Source organism: Heliangelus exortis, chromosome 2 (genome assembly GCF_036169615.1).
Source record: "Heliangelus exortis chromosome 2, bHelExo1.hap1, whole genome shotgun sequence".
NCBI classification, from domain to species: domain Eukaryota; kingdom Metazoa; phylum Chordata; class Aves; order Apodiformes; family Trochilidae; genus Heliangelus; species Heliangelus exortis.
Genome location: NC_092423.1, coordinates 46,020,535 through 46,039,327, shown reverse-complemented (window position 1 = coordinate 46,039,327; position 18,793 = coordinate 46,020,535). Strand labels below are relative to the sequence as shown.

The window sequence follows — 18,793 nt, the reverse complement described above, 5'->3', positions numbered from 1 at the left end:
GGAGGTATGTTTGATTTCACTGAACCTAAAAGAAACTGAAATATTTTAATTCAACAATTTGTATACAGCGGTACATTATGAGCTCTAAAATACCAGCCCAAGGGAAAAAAGCTTATATTACTATTGGTGGAGAAAGAATATTTCAGGATTCTGAGTTTGAAGCACTTTTACTCTGAAACTGAATAAATAAGAAGTGACAGGCTAAATCTTAATTGTTTCTCTGGGCATCAGGCTGAGACCGCTCAGTGCCTGGGAACTGGAAAGCCTTGAGCTTTGTGTTCTGTGTGAGGCCAGTACAGGGAGAGAGCCTGTGTCAGGGGGGCTGTGACAGACGGTGTGCCTGAGAAAGCATAATCTGGATTAGCTGGAGTTTCCCAGAGAACTGCTGCGTGCTATGGTGCCAGTGCAGCCGTAGGGTGATGGATGTGCAGCTCCCCATAAGGGGCAGAGCTTTGAGGATGTTGATTGCACAGCACCCGGTCATCTGCTTGTGGGGAGAGCATCATGGTTAAAGACAGGAATATTTCACTGTAGCATGGCTCTTGCCTCTGGCCCAGCTGCATGGTGAAGCAGATTGACTTCAGAGAATGCTTATCCAGCCATGTCCCAGCTCTGGTGTAGCTCAGCAGGCAGACTTCTTCTGGTTCCCAGCCCTTCCATCTCTTCACTCATGGTTGATCCTCCGGACAGCTCAAGGTGCCTTGGGAGTGCTTGGAAAGAGTGTTGCTTTTCCACTGAAAATTTAATCTAATATTTCTGCAGTTTGATGTGCTCGTGTTGCATTTCGGAGTCACCCACAGAGCAGCAGTTCTGATCTGTGGGTAGTCCCCTATTTCAGAGGTGGGTTTGTTTGTTTTTTAATTTTCATTACTTAATTTTAAAAAATTGTTAAGCAACTTTTTTCTTGAGTAAATCTAGCCAACTGCCAAATGTGGATCTGAAGTAACCTGGGGTGTTACCTTAGGGCATTGGTACATCAGGAGTAATAATTTTAAAGCCTTTTTTTTTTCTTTTTTTTTTTTTTTTTTTTTTCCCTAGATAAAACTTAGTTTCACCAAGTGTTTTAGTTGGTTTCTAGTGAGCTCGATTGGTTGTTAGCTGGTCAGCAGTCTTCTGAGAAATCACTGCTGAATGTCTGTGTTTCGGGGCTGAGTAGTGCTGATGCCCATTCAAGAATATTAAGCAGTTGCTTAATGAAGACCTTTGTATGATGGACATTAGTGGGTCTGCTACTAGGTCCTTTTTATTAGTTCCTGTTTTACAAACTAAGAATCATGAAGCACGTGTCACAACTAAGTTACAAAACCCTGAAAAATTGAGTTTGTAATGAGAGTTGCGACCTATTCATAAGTCTGCTACTAGGAAATGCTGTGGTAATGCTGGACTTCTTGGGATTATGTGTTGGGAATAAGTTTTGTAATTAATTAATTTGAACATTTTAATTAATTTAATTTTTAATGTGTTTAAAAAGAATAAAAGCATATTTGAAGGAGCACCTTTTCCCACTAAAAGGAAGCGTAAAATTACATTTGAAGATACTACTCTCTGATTATTATACTGTTGATTATGCAAACTGTCATAATATAACTAGGGGTCATAAAGTCAGATTTCCAATATCTTAATGTATTGTAGACCATCCACAGAATCAGTGGGTTTGCAGGTAGACATTAGATATTTAGCCTAGAGCACAATCTCCATTGTTCCAGTAGAAAGATGGCAAATTTTATGGAGTGAGGGAGAGAAATTCAAGACTCTCAGTTGGCAGCTGAGGCTCCAAGGGATGCCTCCACCTCAAGTGAATTTAAGAGGCTCCAGCAGGATGGCATGAAACACATTTCTAACAATTGACAATACATATGTGGAGGTGAGCTCAGAAATACAAATTGTTTGGCGTAACCATTGGTACGCTGATGTGCAGGTGAAGTTTGTGGCTCTGATTTTGGAGAGAGATTGAGGGGATAGAAGAATTTATTGGCACAGAGCTATGGAAGATGTGTTGAGGTAAGAGTGGAGAGCTGAAAAGGAGTCTTCCGTTTCCTGTGCAATCAACAATGAGGAAACTCTAAGTGATTGCTTATTCATTTAAATAATGTAGACATTAAAATGTAAACATTTAAATAATGTACGTTCAGATTTCCAGAAGTACCTCCTGACTTACTGAGCTGCAATTTAGTTTCTATAAATGACAAATTCTTGTGAGAGAAAACTTCTCACAAAGCTCATGGAAAAATGTTGTTGTGATAAAATACTTCCTTGTAGTTCAACTTGTGTTATGAGTCTGAGGTCATGAACATTAAGTTGGTAATACCTTTTAGAGAATTTTTTTGTGGAAGATTCATATTCCCTTTAGTCCAAATAAAACCTCACACGTTCTTAGAAGATAAAAACCTGACGTGGTAAAGCAGTAACTAAACAGTCTCCTCTGTACTGCTTAGTGAATACTTATCACCATGCATGAGGGGCTTTTTTCATGGGATCTTCTTGTGATCATCACTAATAATGAGAGAGATTGTTTGTGTCCTCACTCCCAGCACAGCTGGTGTACTTTTTTTTCTGCCCCCTCAGAAAAAGTCTAAAAATGGAGTATTTGGGTGCTGCTGTTCAGAAATTAACTGAAAACCACTTGTAAAGACCTTAATGGGCTTATCCGTTGCTCTTACAGTGCTGCTTGATTAAGGCAAACACATTACTGAACTAAAAAAAGGACAGGAACCTTATAGTACTCATTCAAGTTTTAATGTTATTAAACCAAAAGTTCCTGGTTAGCTCTCACACTTTCTAGTATGGCAGAATTTTAAAATAAAAGTGTTCCCCTCTGCCTAAACTACATCATAATGCAGTTCAATTCCATGGAAATACTATTTAACATAAATAATGTCCTTAGAATTTAATGGTCTTTAGCAATAAATACATAGTAACCTTTGTGGCACAGAAAGAGAGAAATGGCTTCCACCATTCCTGCCCCTTTAAAATGCACATAACAACATTATTTAAGTGTGAACTTTCATCAGGGAGAACTTGCACACTTCCTATTGGAGGTAACAAGGAAGTGTTTCATTTTAACAACTTAATGCTAGCTCTGTCATAGTCTTTCATTAGTCTGGACTCATGGACTGCTTTTGCAGCACACAGATTTAAAATACAGGTCAACATTAAAGGCTTTTGAGATAAGGCAAAAATGCTCTTATTTCTCTTTTGAGTGCGTTCTTTTAGTATCTATAAGAGAACTGCTCTCTTCTTCAAATCCTTCCTCCCCAGGAGGAATCAGCAGGGACATTGTGACATATTTGAATGTTAAGAGGCTGAAAAGCTTTAGAGGCATTGTAATCTGTTATAAAACGTCTGCAGGACAGAGGCATAGATTTGGAGTTGTTGGTAGCCCTCCAACACATTGGAGAGAAGCATGAGATGATTAGATTACTTCCAAAGTGTTAATCCTGCAGCAATGAGGAAATTTTTTTAAAAAATAAATCCCAATCCTTGTGCTCACAACAGATTAGCTAGTACAAAGAGGCAAGCATCACTCCTTTCATTATTGCTTTGATATATATAATCTTCTATCCTTTTGGCTCTTCCAAATTTCAAATACAGAAAAGGTTATCATTACTAATGCAAAGCCTCTCTGTAGTATTTTTACTTGCACAGCAGCGTGCATCTCATAAAATGTGATTGCTGTTTGCTTTCTGGTTTTGCAGAAACAGTATTGATCAGACCCAAAAAATGGTAACATGGGTAAAAATGGGGAAGCAGTGGGTTTCATCTCTTGTTTTTCCCAAGTTACCACATCAGCATTCATAACTGACTATATTCAGTCATTGTTTGCACAATGAGATAGATAACTTTCTGCTTTTTGGTACCTTGTCACTCAGTCAGAATATTAAGAACTGTGTCTGTCAGGCTTCCAAGGTAATGACAAGTTTAGTGTTCTGAGCCAGTGGAGCTGAGCTTGCTTGGTAAACATGCTTAAGGAGGGATCTTGAAAGCCCAGTGTATTTGAGGACTCCAAATGATCTGAGTCTACCAGCAGTGATAGTGCTATGATACACTTTTCTGTTACCAGTGTGGAGAACACTGTTCCCTGGGCAGGAGGGCATCCTTCCTGGACACTGTCTCCTGCTAAGTCACTTTCAGCCTTGCTGTGGAGGTTTAGTTTTATCCATCATAAAGTTTGTCACTCCCTGGTATTGACTGAAATCCTACACTCCCAGCAGCTGTAGAAACTCAGTGGACAAAACTGAATCAAACTGAGCAACCAGGAGACATAATGTTTATCTCTTTCTAATTCAGTCTCCATAAGAGCTGGTTTTGCAGAAACAGTATTGATCAGACCCAAAAAATACTAACATAAGGAAAAGATGGGGAAGCAAGATTGCAGTGGAGGCATGTAGTTGAAACTGCAGGCTCAGCATATTTGCTGGTTATCAGGGATCTCCTGAGTTTCAGTGCCAAGTCTCTCACTAGATGAGATTTTATTTGCTTATGAAACAGTGTGTATTAAACAAAGAAGGCATATTCTCAAAAATGTCAAAAAAAATGCAAGTTTGGAAGAGACATTTGCCTCCATTCACAGATTCATCACTGTGCCTTCATCAGGTGGCTTAGGACTTGGATAGGCATCAACAGATTTCTTCCTGCTAGTATTGTAGGAATTCAGAAATCCTGTACTTCACAGACAGACCTGGGCATGCTTCCCCTTGCTCGTGCCCTGTCTCATGTTTCATCAGGTATCAAGACACCTGTGCACCATGCTTAAGGACATTTTCCAGAAAAAGAAGAATTATTGCCCTTGTGGCATGTTGTGATATTTGTAGAATGGTGAATGTGGGAACTGATTGGCTTCCTGAGAACCATCGTTATGCTTGGGATATTATGTGCAAATAGACAGTAAACAGTTAATATTCTTAAATTATCTGTGAACATCTCTTCTTCATCTAATTGCTGACGAAGAATACAGAAAAATTTGCCTCTGTGCCACTGTGTGCTTTTTCTTTAGTTGTCCTGGGTAGAGCAACTAATGTAACTTAACACAGTTCACAGTTTGATTGTGATAGGCTTCATTGATTTTTATTTTTAATTTCCTGCTGCTGGTGTTTGCAACTAAAGACTTTCCAGTGGTGACAGAATAGTGGACTATATCATGATGCTCTACTTTATGAGAAATACATGTTCCTTTTTATCAGTATATTGAAGCTCAAAAAATCTGAAACCAGACTGGAGGCATGTATTTGAAACTGCAGGCTCAGTATATTTGCTGGTTATGAGGGATCTCCTGAGCTTCAGTGCCAAGTCTCACTAGATGACATTTTATTTGCTTATGAAATGGTGTGTGTTAAAAAAAAAAATGTGACTTGTCACTTTCTTTGAAACTTCATAAAGAAAAATCTAGAATCCCTCAAGGAAAATCTAAACATTATAGTGGGGCTTTCATTTTATTTTGATTTTCACCCATGGCCCCAGATTTAAGAAGTAGAATTATATCACAGAATCACAAAATGGTTTAGGTTGGAAGGGACCTTAAAGATCATCCAGTTCCAACCCCTCCTGCCATGTTCAGGGACACCTTCAGGTTGCACAAAGGCCCATCCAACCTGGCCTTGAACACTTCCAGGGATGGGGCATCCAGAACTTCTCTGGAATTATCTGAATGTCTTCCAACTCTGGAAGTTTTGAGAGTCCAGCACTCCTGAGAATAACATGATTTCTTTAGGCACTCATATATTGACAACAGACACTAACCCTAAACATTTGTTTTCTAAAATATCAGTGTTAAGATTATAATTTCTTTGCTAAATTATGTAACAAGCTCCACAAGTTCTGGTATGAAGACTCTGACTTTTATAATTATTACAAAGGGGAAATAACTTTGCAGCCATACCGTTATATATGAAAAGTTTTCATGTCCTATAAAAATACCTTGTTTCCTGCAATATAAGTGCAGTAAATTAATTTTGTTTTGAGGTCCTTTAAATAGGCTTTGAGTACTCTATTGATTTTCCCATATAAAAGCTGTGATATATTTTTATGAAAATGAGATTGTTTTGGTTGTGCATTTATGTGCTAATATTCTTACATAAATTAGTAAGACACTGGAACCCCCACAGAGGGGGTGGAAGCCCCATCCCTGGAAGTTTTTAAGGCCAGGCTGGACAGGGCTCTGAGCAACCTGATCTAGTGGGAGGTGTCCCTGCCCATGGCAGAGGGGTTGGAACTGGATGATCCTAAAGGTCCCTTCCAACTCTGAAAAATTCTATGATTCTAAACCTGTGTAAATAAAGGCTATTTTTAAAACATTCCTGTGCTGTTCAAAGGCTTGTTTGTATTTTTCAAAAAGGTTTTGGTGTTGGCATTATAATGTAAAAGGGGACTAGTAGCAAAACCAAATAAAACCTTGAGTAATATGAAGCAGATGTTTCCTCATGAGTTAGTGTTCAGAAATTAATGTATATTTTCTTAGACCTAAATGATCCTTGTTTTTACATAAAATGAAGGTAAACTTTTTATTTGTTGTAGAATCATTTCAAATATGTTGTTTGTTTTTTCTATTTTAGACTCCTAAGGGCCCAGTCCCTGGATTGGTACTATAATAATGTCAAAAGCCGCTTTAAGTGTTTTGGAAGTGCCAAAGTCCTGAAGAACTTGTACAGGAAGCATAGACTTGAAAGTGGAGTTTGTCCTGATGTCATAGGTAAGAACAGCTGTGTTGATTTCTTATTAACTTATCTATTTTAGCACACAAGCCAAGACAATTAAAATTCTGTATTATTAAAAAAAATTTTTTTTATATAGCTTTCTTTTTTTTTTAAGAAAGACCTCAGAGGAGAGAGAAAAGAGGTGGAGTGTCTAGAGAACTGTTTAAGAATTCAGAGTGTTTAATCTTAATTATGCCACTGATACAGGAGATATGTTATCTTCAGTCTGTAAAGTAAATTGCGGATTGTATTCTAGTGCATGTTCAAAAAGTATCATATTTCTCTGTAGTCAGTGAATGAGAAAGTATTTTTACTTTCAATGTTTAGTCTCAGAGCTCATTTCCATAGTGTGTGGAGCAAAGTTTGGTTGGCATGGGATATATTCAGTATCTAAGTTGACCAAAATTTAGATTGTCCTCACCTAGAGGGTCTGAAACTGGCCCCAGCTTACTTTTTGTATTGATACTTGTAAATGGTTTAAAGATGCTGATTAAGTATCAGCATCACCCTTTCAAATGCAAAGACACAATTTTCCCTTAACTGTGGTGTCACAGTATGTCTCCTCATAAGAAGAGCAATTTGAGAGATGAAATGGGTTGGAAAAAGTGGTGTTTGGTGTCATAAGTATAACTTAAGCAAATCAGTCAAAACACAAGCAGCTGAATGTTTGAAATAATGTAATTATTTTGAAATTTCTACAGAGACTTTCATTTTTTTGAAAGATTTATTTTGTATTTTTCTAAAATTATATAAGATGGTAAGTGGACTCTCTAGTCCTGAGTGAATATTTTAGGCATAAAAACTTCTAGGGAGGAGAGACCTATGCATTAAATTCTGATTTATTTTGCTTTCTCTGTATCAAATCCATTTTTTTAGAGAAGACTCCTTAACAATTGATATCAACTATGTATGAAAACAAGAAAATCAATGTCAATGAGGGCAGAAGTGGGACAATAGAATTAAAAACTCTGGGAATGGATCCATCAGAACTTTAATATGTTGTGTTGCCTTTACTTAAGCCATAATCTCTGAGTATCTGTCCTTGAAATGAAGTGTGAACAGTGGAATGATGAGTTGCAGTGGCATGTGCACTCCCTGTGAGACCTCTCTAAGGAAGACCTTTGAGTAAAAATGTCATTGCTAACTTTCTTTTACTCTCCATGTGACTGCTAGGTAAACCTTTTGTACCCTTTGGAGACAAATGCTAGTATACGTGCCTGGGTTCTTGGCTTATTTATGCAGCATTGGCCTTTAAAATGTAGAATCTATTTCAACCCCAAATGTCATATTAAAGACAAATTCCCTGTACTTCTACCATGTAAGTTTCATACCTAGCAGCTTCTTTCTTTCTCTCTCTCTTCTACTGTACAAATAGTTTTCTCCATCGAAAATGAATGAAAGGTCTTATGTATAAAAGCAGTCGTGTTTTGTACAAAAACTGCTGCAATTATGGTTTGTATAAAAGGCAGGGGGAATTTTCTAATAATCCCTCTTTGTGCACGGTGCCATCATATCTTGCATTGATATTCTAATCTAAAAATGCCTCTGCTGTTAATGGGGACGTTTTATACCGAGATGTGGTACTGTCTTATTTGAGCAGAAGGAAGTTTCTTTGAAGGAAGCTTTGAAAATGAAGGAAGCTTTTGTGGCAGTGACTCTACATTCTACCAACAGACAGAAGGTATGCTGCTAAAACCTTGTTTGATTAAAACACACTCCTTACACTTTGAATTACTGGACAAGTAGCCCAGAGTTCTGGTAAGTCTTGTTCACATATCCTACAATCTTTTAGGTGAAACATTTAGTGAGATAGTGAAAATCTTTTGTGTACCATGCCAGGATATCTTGCTTCAGTGTTACACCAAATACATACTTGTTCTATTGTGATTTTCTTAATGTTTTGAGTTTTTTTACTTCTCTCACATTTTCTTTCCTATGCCAATCCATTTTTTTTTTCATTCTCTTTCTTCTGTTGCCATTTGTAGGAATTTTACAGGTATTCTTCCTATTTCCTCCTAACTATTTAGATTGGTTCCAAAATAAACAACATAAAAATACTGTGGTTTATTGTATTTAATATTTATATTTAAGACATGGCATAGGGATTGAGACACATTTCTCTATCGTAAAGTGTTTATTTTACTGTCCATAAGTATGGACTGAGGAAATGAACTTTGGTATGAACAATCTATGTCCAGAGAATGAGTCTGAATTTTGGAGCTCATTATGCAAAATGTACATATATAAAGAACATTGTGGTTTTATCTTATTTTTCACCTAGGACACAGCATGATGGATACCCTTGCTGTGGCCTTACGTGTTGCAGAGGAGGCAGTGGAAGAGGCTATTTCTAAGGCAGAGACCTACAGTGACAGCCTGGTAACATTTTCAAAAAAAACCAACAAAGTATTAATTAAGACAGAACAATTATGTTTCTTTTAATTTGGGTATTGGTACAAAACCAAGTAGGCAGAAAAGAAAACACAAAGAATTAGTGACTATCTCATGCCATACCTACAGATCTAGGAGTGGGTTTTATGAACTTGTATCAAAGATGCATGTTGCGTTTCATAAGGTGACATGCAATGTAAATACATGTAATTTCTTCCCACAGTGCCAAAAGAGCACATTACCCACTCCTGAATTTCAGTTCCTGTGGAAAGGTTGCTTTTATGTTATTTTAGCAACTACAGATATCTATTTTCATGCAGGACAAGCAGAACGAGGCTTGTTACTTGCAGGAGCACAAGGATGACCTCATAGAAGAGCTGGCCACAACCATTGTGCAGAAGGTATGGTGTGCATTTTTTATTTAGCTTGTTTGATTGCCAAACTACAACCCTTTAGTCTGGTGGGCATTGACTCTGCTAATAGCAAAAAGGATTATGTCAGTGCAGAAAGCACAGGGTAAATGACAAGTTGCAACTTCAATTATCAGATTATAGGTTTAATCAGCTACATCAGACATAGAGATCAATTAATAAGTTAGTATTACCTAGAAAGGTTGGACCAGATGATTCTTGAGGTCCCTTCCGACCTGACATTCTATGATATGAATCGATAAGTTTAATCCAGTGGCTAAACTGATGCCCTATGCCCTGAGAGATGAGAGATCCCCTCCCTCAGGTTTGTGAAATCCTTACCTGGAAGAGGAGGCCCCTGCTCTATGGAATTTTACATCTGTACTTCACTTACCAAAAGGCAAAAATCTTTCCACTGTAAAGAAACCCAGCTCTTGGCCCTGACACCTCTAGTGAACCCAGCAACTGCAACACAAACAAAGAAAACATCAATCATTAAAATAGAATTCTGTTAATGATGCTGTGAGAGAGACACCCAAAACATCACAGAACCATCTGTGTGTCTGATTTATGTGTCTTTTTCCAGAATGCTCATTCTCCCTGCAGAGCTCACAGTTGGCACATAGCACCAAAATGGAGAAGTGAGGGCAAATTGCCTTTTATATGTTGCAAGGCAAGCATGAACAGAGTGCTGCTGAACTCCCATGATCAGTAAAGTAACCACTCTGCTAATTTAGCCTCCCTCCATGTGAACTAGGCTAATCACCACATCTCTGTATGGGATGTGGCACTTAAAAAAGTATGGATCACACAGCAGAAGAGGAGCGTGTCATTTATAAAGCTATCAAGAAAAGCCATAAGAGCAGCAACTCAATGGAAAATAATCCGCCTTGTTTTTTAATAGGGATGTTAGAAGATTAATTCTGCTTATAGGGTCTTTGATAGTCCAGAGCCTATCTCAGCCAAGCTTGAATTGCTACCGCTTTTGTCAAAAGCTGCCTAACAAGATCCTTTATGGCACAGAATAATATTCTGTAGGTATTTTAAATTGGAGTCAGAAAAGTGGTGGAAATGAAGTGTTACAGGAGGCAGTCTCTAAGAGCGGAGAGACAGGTGGTCTGTGTGATCTTTCTCTCTTAAGATGGTGTAGATTTTCAAAACCAGAAATAGTGCCTAGTCACCTAAGACCCCTTTCTTTTCAATAGAAATATGTCCAGATGCCATGGGAACCTTTGAAATTCTCCTCATAACTAGTTTGTTATGTGTCTTTGCAAACATTCTTATCTGAGAAAATACTTGGCAAATGCTACTGATGTTTAAGTGTTAACTGTAGGAACAAGCTTCCATGTTGATGTAGCTCACCTCTGATGTTCCTACAGGCATTGATAACAATTTATTGTTTCAATGCTTATGCAATTGCAAGCAGTATGACTTCAGATGAGAAGAAACACATGCAGAGTGTCAGAATCATCCTTGCATGATCTGGAGCAAAAGCAGAGGGAAACTCAAATGTCCTTCTAAGCACTTTGACTTGAGACAGGGTTAATGCAGTTTTTCTCCATAGTGCTCAGACAGTATTTTCCAAACACCTTTCTTTTCCCTCCCCTCCTACCCTCTGCCCCCTTACTGTGCAGATTATAAAGAAGCAGAAAAGCAAAACTGAGCAGGCTGAGGCTGATTTTGAATGGCCACCATCCAGGAGCAGTGGCCTGGCTTCTGTTGCTGTCTCAGATCAGAGTATGCTGACTTTTCCAGGGAGCCGCAGGGGGTCCTACACGTTATGGGTGAGTGACTTACACAATTATTGATGTTTTCTGCTGCACAAAACTGGTAGACTGAAATAATGGATAAGTATACTTACTGCCTGGAGTGGTATGTAGAGGCTTGCAAAGAACAAGCATTAGAGCTGTGTCTGGATAAAGTATCACTCAGTTGCATGCTTTCCTAGCCCATCAGTGGTCATGGAAGTGCATCACAGTGGTGTCTTGTTAGGTGTATTGGAAGAGGAAAAGTATGTGATTTGAGCAATGTCACTCCTTGATTTGAATGCTAAGGCCGCAGTGTTTATTCCTTAAAACGGTTTTTATGCTCACATAGCTTTATTTTGGATTTTTGCTGAATGCTGTATTTTTTGGTAGGATGTTAGATTTCTGTAATGTTTTTTTCTCCCTAGCCATCTTAAAGAAAACAGCTACCATGAACAACAAAATATAAAGCCAACTGCTGAGCACCATTTATGTCTTACACTAAAGAGTATTTCCTCCTCCTTTCAGTTATTTCTCAGCACAATGCCTTTAGGTCTTGCTGTAAAGCCGAAGAAAATCTGACAAGCTGCATTCGTAACATTTAAAGAAGAGCAGCTAGGGAAAAGACATGAAAATAAGCTATAGGCTTGGACAGGCTGTTTCACAGTCTGAGAGGGAGGACAGTGACAGATGAATTCCAGTATATTTTGATAAAGTGGTTTAAGTGCTGCTCCCAAGTGTCCTGCTGCTGTGCCAATAACCACCTCTCCCCGACTCAGCAGAAGCACCAGAACTGAATGAGTGCTGTGCCTTAGTTCCCAGCTCAGTTTGCTAGCTTATGTTGCCAGTGAAAATAGATTTATGCCAGAATATAAGACTGTGAGCTGTAACTGCTGAGATGCAGACTTGCAATCTGCTCCCCCAGGTATTTTCAAATTGAATGCATAATGCCTCTAAGCTGCTGCTGTTAACCAAATGATCACAACTCAGGGTTAGAGTGTTTAAGTGCCTTGCTCAGTAGCTCCAAGGCAACTTGCCTGTGGAACGTGAGAGCCAGGAGAAGGGAAGTTAATTTCATGTCTGACTCAACTGAGTTTTCTCTCTGGTGTTTAAGGACAGGACCTAGGGGAACATGCTGTTAAATCCTCAGTTATTACACCAGAAGCATTTGGAGAGTTCAGCTTGAACTCAACACATTTTGAAATTCTGTTCGGAAGCAACAAGTGTTTGAGTCCCAAAATTTTGTCAGAGGGAGAATCATTGGTTTGAGAAATAGTTGAACTGTCATGCTAAGGTGAGAAAAATCACAACAAACAGCTTCAAAGCTTCTGCAGCCACCAGTCAATAGTAGAGATCCAGGTGTGTACAGTGCTTCAAAAGGACTTTCTACCTCTTTACGGGGTCATTCACCTCATTTGTCACTGCTGCAGTTGTCGTCCCATTCAAGAAACTTGAAGGAATTTGGCCATCTTGTCCAGATTCTCTCACCCTTCCCATATACTCAGCTTCTGCCTTGCGCTTTGCTAGGCTTTATTATTTTCTTTTGTCCTTTGAAGTGTACGTGGTTTATTTTTGTTTTGCTGTGAATAAATGACAATTTTTTTAGTGTACAAATCCTTGGGAAGGTAGTTGTGGTCATGTTAGCTGCTAGGCTAGCAGAAATAAAGTCATAGAAGTTCTAACAATGGGTCTATTGGAAAGGGTATGGAAAAGCAAGTCATGCAGAGCAAAAGTAGAGCACTTACAGTCTGCTTGATTCTTATCATCCGTAGTGGAATAACCCAAATTCCTTTTCCTGAGTTTGCATTCTGTTCTGTGCTTTCACTCTGCTATCTGTTTCACTCTGCATGCATCTGTTAGCAGATTTGGAGGACTAAACTGCATCAGCTTCTCCTCTGTATATCATTTGAGGAAGTCATCTTTTCTGCCAAAAGAATTACAGATTGGGGTTTTTTCTTTCCAAAAACCCCTCTAGCTTCTGTGGAAGCCAACAAGAATGCCCTATGACCATATGCCCTCTCCAGGCAAAGCTCCTTACTCCCTTCAAGGTGGATTTTGGAACTCTTGAGTCCAAACTTGTAATAACAAATCTTCGTGGACTACACTTCAATAAGTGGGTTTTTTGTATTTCCTAACGGATTTTGACCAAAAACCCACAAACTCTTGATTTTTATACACATCCTATCACTGAGCTGTGTGTGTTGGTGTAGTTTTAGCAGAGATCTGCCTTTAATGTTAAAAACCTTTTCTTCCAAGTACATGCCACAGATAACAAGGGAACTCTTGCAACAGATTTGTTAGGGCAAATGTTCCTAGTGTAACCAAGGTTTTTGTAGATGGACTATGTGGTTACGACTCTAAAGGAAGAAAAAAAAAAAAAAGTGTGTTTTTTTTCTTTCAACACTACCAAAATTCACTGCTGGGTTAGCATTACATATGTGAATCTGTTTCCCAGTAAGGATTATTGTAGTAAATCTTCCTCTGCTTAAGGCCTCCTTTGTTACTTGGAAAATAAATTTTTACTGGAAAATAAATCAACCAGAATCAGAATAGATTAAATCAAAGGGAGGAAGAAAAGTGATTAGCAGAAAGACAAACATAAAGAGGAAAAGGAAGCAAGGCTAGCAAATCTTAAGGCAATTAATGGAAATTCATCTCAGAGCAAATATTTTTATTTGTCTTCTCTGTAGAGGATAATGCATGTGGTTTTGCTAGCACAATAAAGCTAGAAACATTCAGGTACTTAGAGCAGTCACATACTATAGCTCTGGCCTTTATAAACCTAGCTTCAGTGCTGCTTTGTAATTTATTACCGAAGTAATTTGCTTACAGTGGAAGGGGCAGTCACGACCTGACAGTCAAGGTCAAGGTCAAGGGAGGTCATCTTCCCCCTCTATTCTGCCCTAGAGAAGCCACATCTGGAATACTGTGTTCAACTCTGCTGTCCCCAGTTCAAGAGAAACAGGGAACTGCTGGAGAAAGTCCAGCAAAGGGAAGTGAAGATGACTGGGGGACTGGAGCATCTCCTGCCAGGAAAGGTTGAGAGCTGGGTCTGTTTAGCCTGGAGAGGGAAAGACTGAGAGGAGAATTTATTAATGCCTACAGATATCTAAATGGCAAGTGTAAGGAGGATGGATTCAGACTTTTTTCAGTAGTGCCCAGCAGTAGGACAAGGGACAATGGGCACAAACTGTAACACAGGAAGGTCCAGTTTAAACATTAGAAAAATCTTTACTGTGTGGCTGACAAAGCACTGGAGCAGGCTGCCCAGGGAGGTTGTGGAGTTGTCTTCTCTGCAGTTATTCAAAGCGCACCAGGCTGCAATCATGTGCAATGGGGTCCAGGCAGTCCTGCTTTACCAGGGGGGTTGAACTAGATGATCTCTAGCTCTAATGTTGGAATTTTGTGATTCTGTAAGAATGCCAGATATAACTGCTTTTACCTGCTATGGAATTTTTCTGTTAATCACAGCTATTTGTGTGTGTGTGCATCCATATCAGCCAGAAAATTCCAGCGGGCTCTGGAAGCCCTGAATTACCTCCCTGCTTACCTTTCTAGTATGAAGTAAATGTTTTATACAGAGAACTTGAGCTGTGTAAGCTCAAGCACAGTGCCAAGAGACCAACTATATGAGACCTGCTGGACTGGAGCAAAATCTATTGATCTTCATATTAAGGCACACAAGCACACAGTATCTCCCTGAAATATACTATTGATTGTTTAACTGCAGTACTATGGTGTTGGTAGTAGCTATGGATATTGTCTTTTCCCTCTTGATTTCTTTGAGATCCCTTGTCCATGCTAAAAAAAGCAATACAAGGCTGAATATTTTATTTCTGCATTTCATAAAGAGAGATGGATGGCACCATCTGTTCCTCATTACCAATAAACGAAGGCTGTACAACAGGGGGATAGGAGGAGCTCAGAGCAATGGGAGGATGCCTCTCTGCTCTCTCAGGGCATTTTTCCCCCATACATCACTGCCAGGGAGAGCAAACAACTAGTTGGCATGTTGTATCCCATTTAAACGTTGATGGAGTGCTGGCATCCTGGTGTTTGCTAAGTGCTGTATTAGTGGTCTTTATTTTACAGCTAAAAAGATGGCGTATATAAACAGAAGCTCATACATAATTTATAACATAAAACAGCTAGGGATATAGGGAAAAGGAGGATTTCATTAAATACACATTATGATGCACCTCAGGGGAGGCAGAAATTTACTGGTTAAGCTATTTATAAGGTCCACAGTGTACTGTCAGTTGTTTATTCTTCTTTTATTTTTTTTTCCTTTGATGTGTTTTGAAGAGACGGAAGGTTCAACACGCCTGAGGTCTTTGGAAATCCCTGGTGGTTCTGCAGGTGCTCTATACCTTTTTAGGCTTGTCCCAAACAAATATGTGAAGAAAACCTTACTTGAGGAGAAATCCTGTTTAGCAGTTATACAATACAGAGGGAAAGCTGCTTCAGATGAGGGAGGCATGTAGGATGCTGATTACCAGCTGACATCAGTTCTTTTCTGTCAATGACTCTGTATTAGAAACATATTTATGTCTAATAACTGTGTCGTGTTATATGGAAGATGGAGCTTTTAGCTTTTATACATGAGCTGGGATCAGAAGTTAGGACAGAGAGTGCCAGGACCTACTTCCAGTGAGGCAGGTGTGTGTTTATCCACAAGTCCATCAGCTGGATCCTGATGGGTTCCTTACTATCTTGTTTCCTTTCAGAAGCAGCTAACTGCAGCACCATCCTTTTCTGCACAAAATTGGAAAGAACAGTACACTCTGAGACGGAAAAGCACTTTAGAAAATTAAGTTTTCTTTAATTAATATTTATTTTAAGAAGATCCAACTTTATCAAAAGACTTTTGAGGTTACAAATCTTACTCTCATCTGCTAACTTTGCGTGTGGAACATTGTAGTATCACTACAAAAGGGATCTGTGCTTCTCATCAAGACAGTCCTGTCCATAGTCATCTGGCTGTCTTCCCTCCTTCCACTGCAGCAGATGAATAGGATACAACTGGTTTTGCAATTCTGACTCAGCAATAAGTACCACTTTAAAGGCTTCAGGTAGCTGAATCAGTTCAAGGCTAAACATGAGAGCATTGTCCTTTCAAAATTGTTTGTATACTTTGAATTTTTTTGAGATGTATTTCTAGCAGAAGATTACTGATTCTTTGGTTTCATGCATTTGACAAATATTCAAGAAGACAGTTCTAGATGCTAGATATATGATCAAGCCCATGGTGTTCTAAATTCAGCTGAATTATACTTACTGCCAGCAAACAAAGGTTTTAAGGCATAAAAGGGAGTAGGAGAGAGGACAGAGAAGGGTGATCATTTTGTAATGTTATTTTCCAAAAAATTTGGATCATGTGTTCTTTCAGCTTTATTTTGTTTTAAAGATCCTAATACGTTGCTGGGTATCACAAAGCTTCTGAGATCTAACTTAAAGCCTGTGGTGCTCAGAGCTAGGCTTCCTGACAAATCTTACCTTATTTTTAGATTAAATTAGGGTGTATATTGTCACAGCAAGAAGCACATAAACACATAACACTTAAGGCTTCCTCTGTCAAGTGGGTGTTTGAGTAGGAGATGCAGTGATTTGCTCTGATGGGCAGGCGAGTGCACTGCTGAACACAGCTTTGTAGATGAGGGTCAGAATGGGACATGAAAAGTTGCATGGGATACTGAGAAACCTCAAAAATACCAAAAACAGAGCAATCATGTTCACTAAAGAGTGTTACCTTGGGGAAAAAAAAAAAAAAAAAAAAAAAAGCTTACGTGTGAGGCTGCAATTAGCTTTATATGAAAATGCCAACTTACCTTCTTCCACTACCCCTTAGTACAGATGCACTCTCCCAGTAGCAACTTACAATCATATTGCCCTACACCAGAACAGGGATTTGGCCTTTGGGATTGCTCAGGCTGCTCAGCTGTAAAAAATATAGTGATATTGTCATCACAGGACAGTAACTGAGCTCTCAGTATCTTGAAGTGAAAGGTGTTATGCAACTGGGGAGTGCCTGCACTGTTTGATGTCTTAGAGAGATGTAATAGAATATTCCAAGTTCAGGAGAAGGGAAAAAGAATGGGCCATGGGGGAAAAAATAGTAACACCTATTGAGAAATACTATTTGAGAAATAGTAACAGCTAAATGAATGAGGGTACCTGTAAAGGCACTGTTTACATTACAGTTGCATTAGTACATCTGCCCTCTCTTCCTGTCAAAGCACATAACAATTGATTTACCACAAATTTTTATAGACTTGTTCACATAAACCCATTACATTGATTGAACAATGCTATTTTATGCTCCTAGCACTTTCCTAAATTGTTAGCCCCATAAGTACAATAACAGGATGTTTATGTTTGTCTTCTGGATCCAATATTTGAATATCCCTTACTATTAGTTTGCAAATTGTTGCAACCAAAGGACCAGCACTTTAACATGTGGGGCCTGCTAACTGTTTGAGGGAGAGGAAAGTCCCTCAAACACTATGAATTATCCTTTGGCATAGTGATTTGTGGAGCTACTTGCATGCTCAGCAGCAATGGGTTTATTGAGGAATAACCTCCTGCCTTTCTTCCTCGTATCCCATCTGTGGATCCTCCAGGCCAACTAATCAAACTGATCCAAAAGCAATGCACACCCAAAGATGCCTCTACATATTATTACATGGTTGCACAATTCATACTGCTGATGGGCCTGTTCCTGGTAAACTGAGTGTTATCTTCATACTCCTTTTAAAGAAATTATGCTTTTAAGGGATCAGCTGCATAAAGGGCCAGCAGAAGAATGTTAAACTCCCCTAAAGGGCAGCCAGACTATGGCTGTGTCAGTAGTGCACAAGGCAGCTTGGGCAGACCCTGGAAGGGCAGATGCTGTAAGGCTTTTGCAGGAGAGGGAGCAGACATCTTTGCTTTCCTCCAGCCTCCTGTGTCCTGTTATCTGGTATATCCTAACAAGACCTAAAGGTCAGGTCATGAAGAAAGGAGGGGTATTTTTCAATGGAGTGTGAGAATCTCCCATTCATCTGCCTGTTCTTGTCCTTTTTCAGAAGCCACAGGGCTGTTAACAGATACTCTGCCGTGGACCAGATTAACTAGAGAACAGATGCTTGAAACCCATGGTATTTCACTCCCACTGCTAAATGTCTGGACTGCATACATTTGAACAGAACAAAAATCACTTTCAGGGATAAATAGGCTGTGGCAGAGTGGAACCATTTGCCAGCTCCTACCGTCTTCTTCCTGGTGTGGGAGTTTCCTTACCAAAGGATGCATTAGCTGTAGATGCTTAGGGATTGCTACTGTGCTAAATGAGCAGCTGCCCCACAGGTCAGAGGTTGCACAGCACAGGACTCTGCTGCCCAGATCCAGACTTGCCCTTCCTGCCCTCAGCCCCAGTGCCGTGATCCCAGTGCCTGCGAGGGTTCCTGCCACAGTGTGGCACCCTCACCCCAGGGTTCTCAGTCCCTCCTGAAGCTGTGAGAGTCCTTTGTCTTCTAGAAATAAGTGCAGAATCAATTGCACTTCTGCTAGGTAAAGCAGA

General features: G+C 39.3%; 1 protein-coding gene across 3 annotated transcripts in view; it reads left to right on the top strand.

Annotated features, from left to right (window-relative positions):
- The window catches only part of MYRIP (myosin VIIA and Rab interacting protein), a 227,107-nt gene that overhangs the window by 167,961 nt on the left and 40,353 nt on the right, over positions 1–18,793 (top strand). For all 3 annotated transcript variants that reach the window (XM_071735902.1, XM_071735903.1, XM_071735904.1), the window contains exons 4-8: positions 6,549–6,685; positions 8,290–8,370; positions 8,971–9,068; positions 9,401–9,481; positions 11,125–11,274. In XM_071735902.1, coding sequence (XP_071592003.1) covers positions 6,549–6,685; positions 8,290–8,370; positions 8,971–9,068; positions 9,401–9,481; positions 11,125–11,274 — 547 coding nt within the window. The remainder of the gene's footprint in view (positions 1–6,548; positions 6,686–8,289; positions 8,371–8,970; positions 9,069–9,400; positions 9,482–11,124; positions 11,275–18,793) is intronic.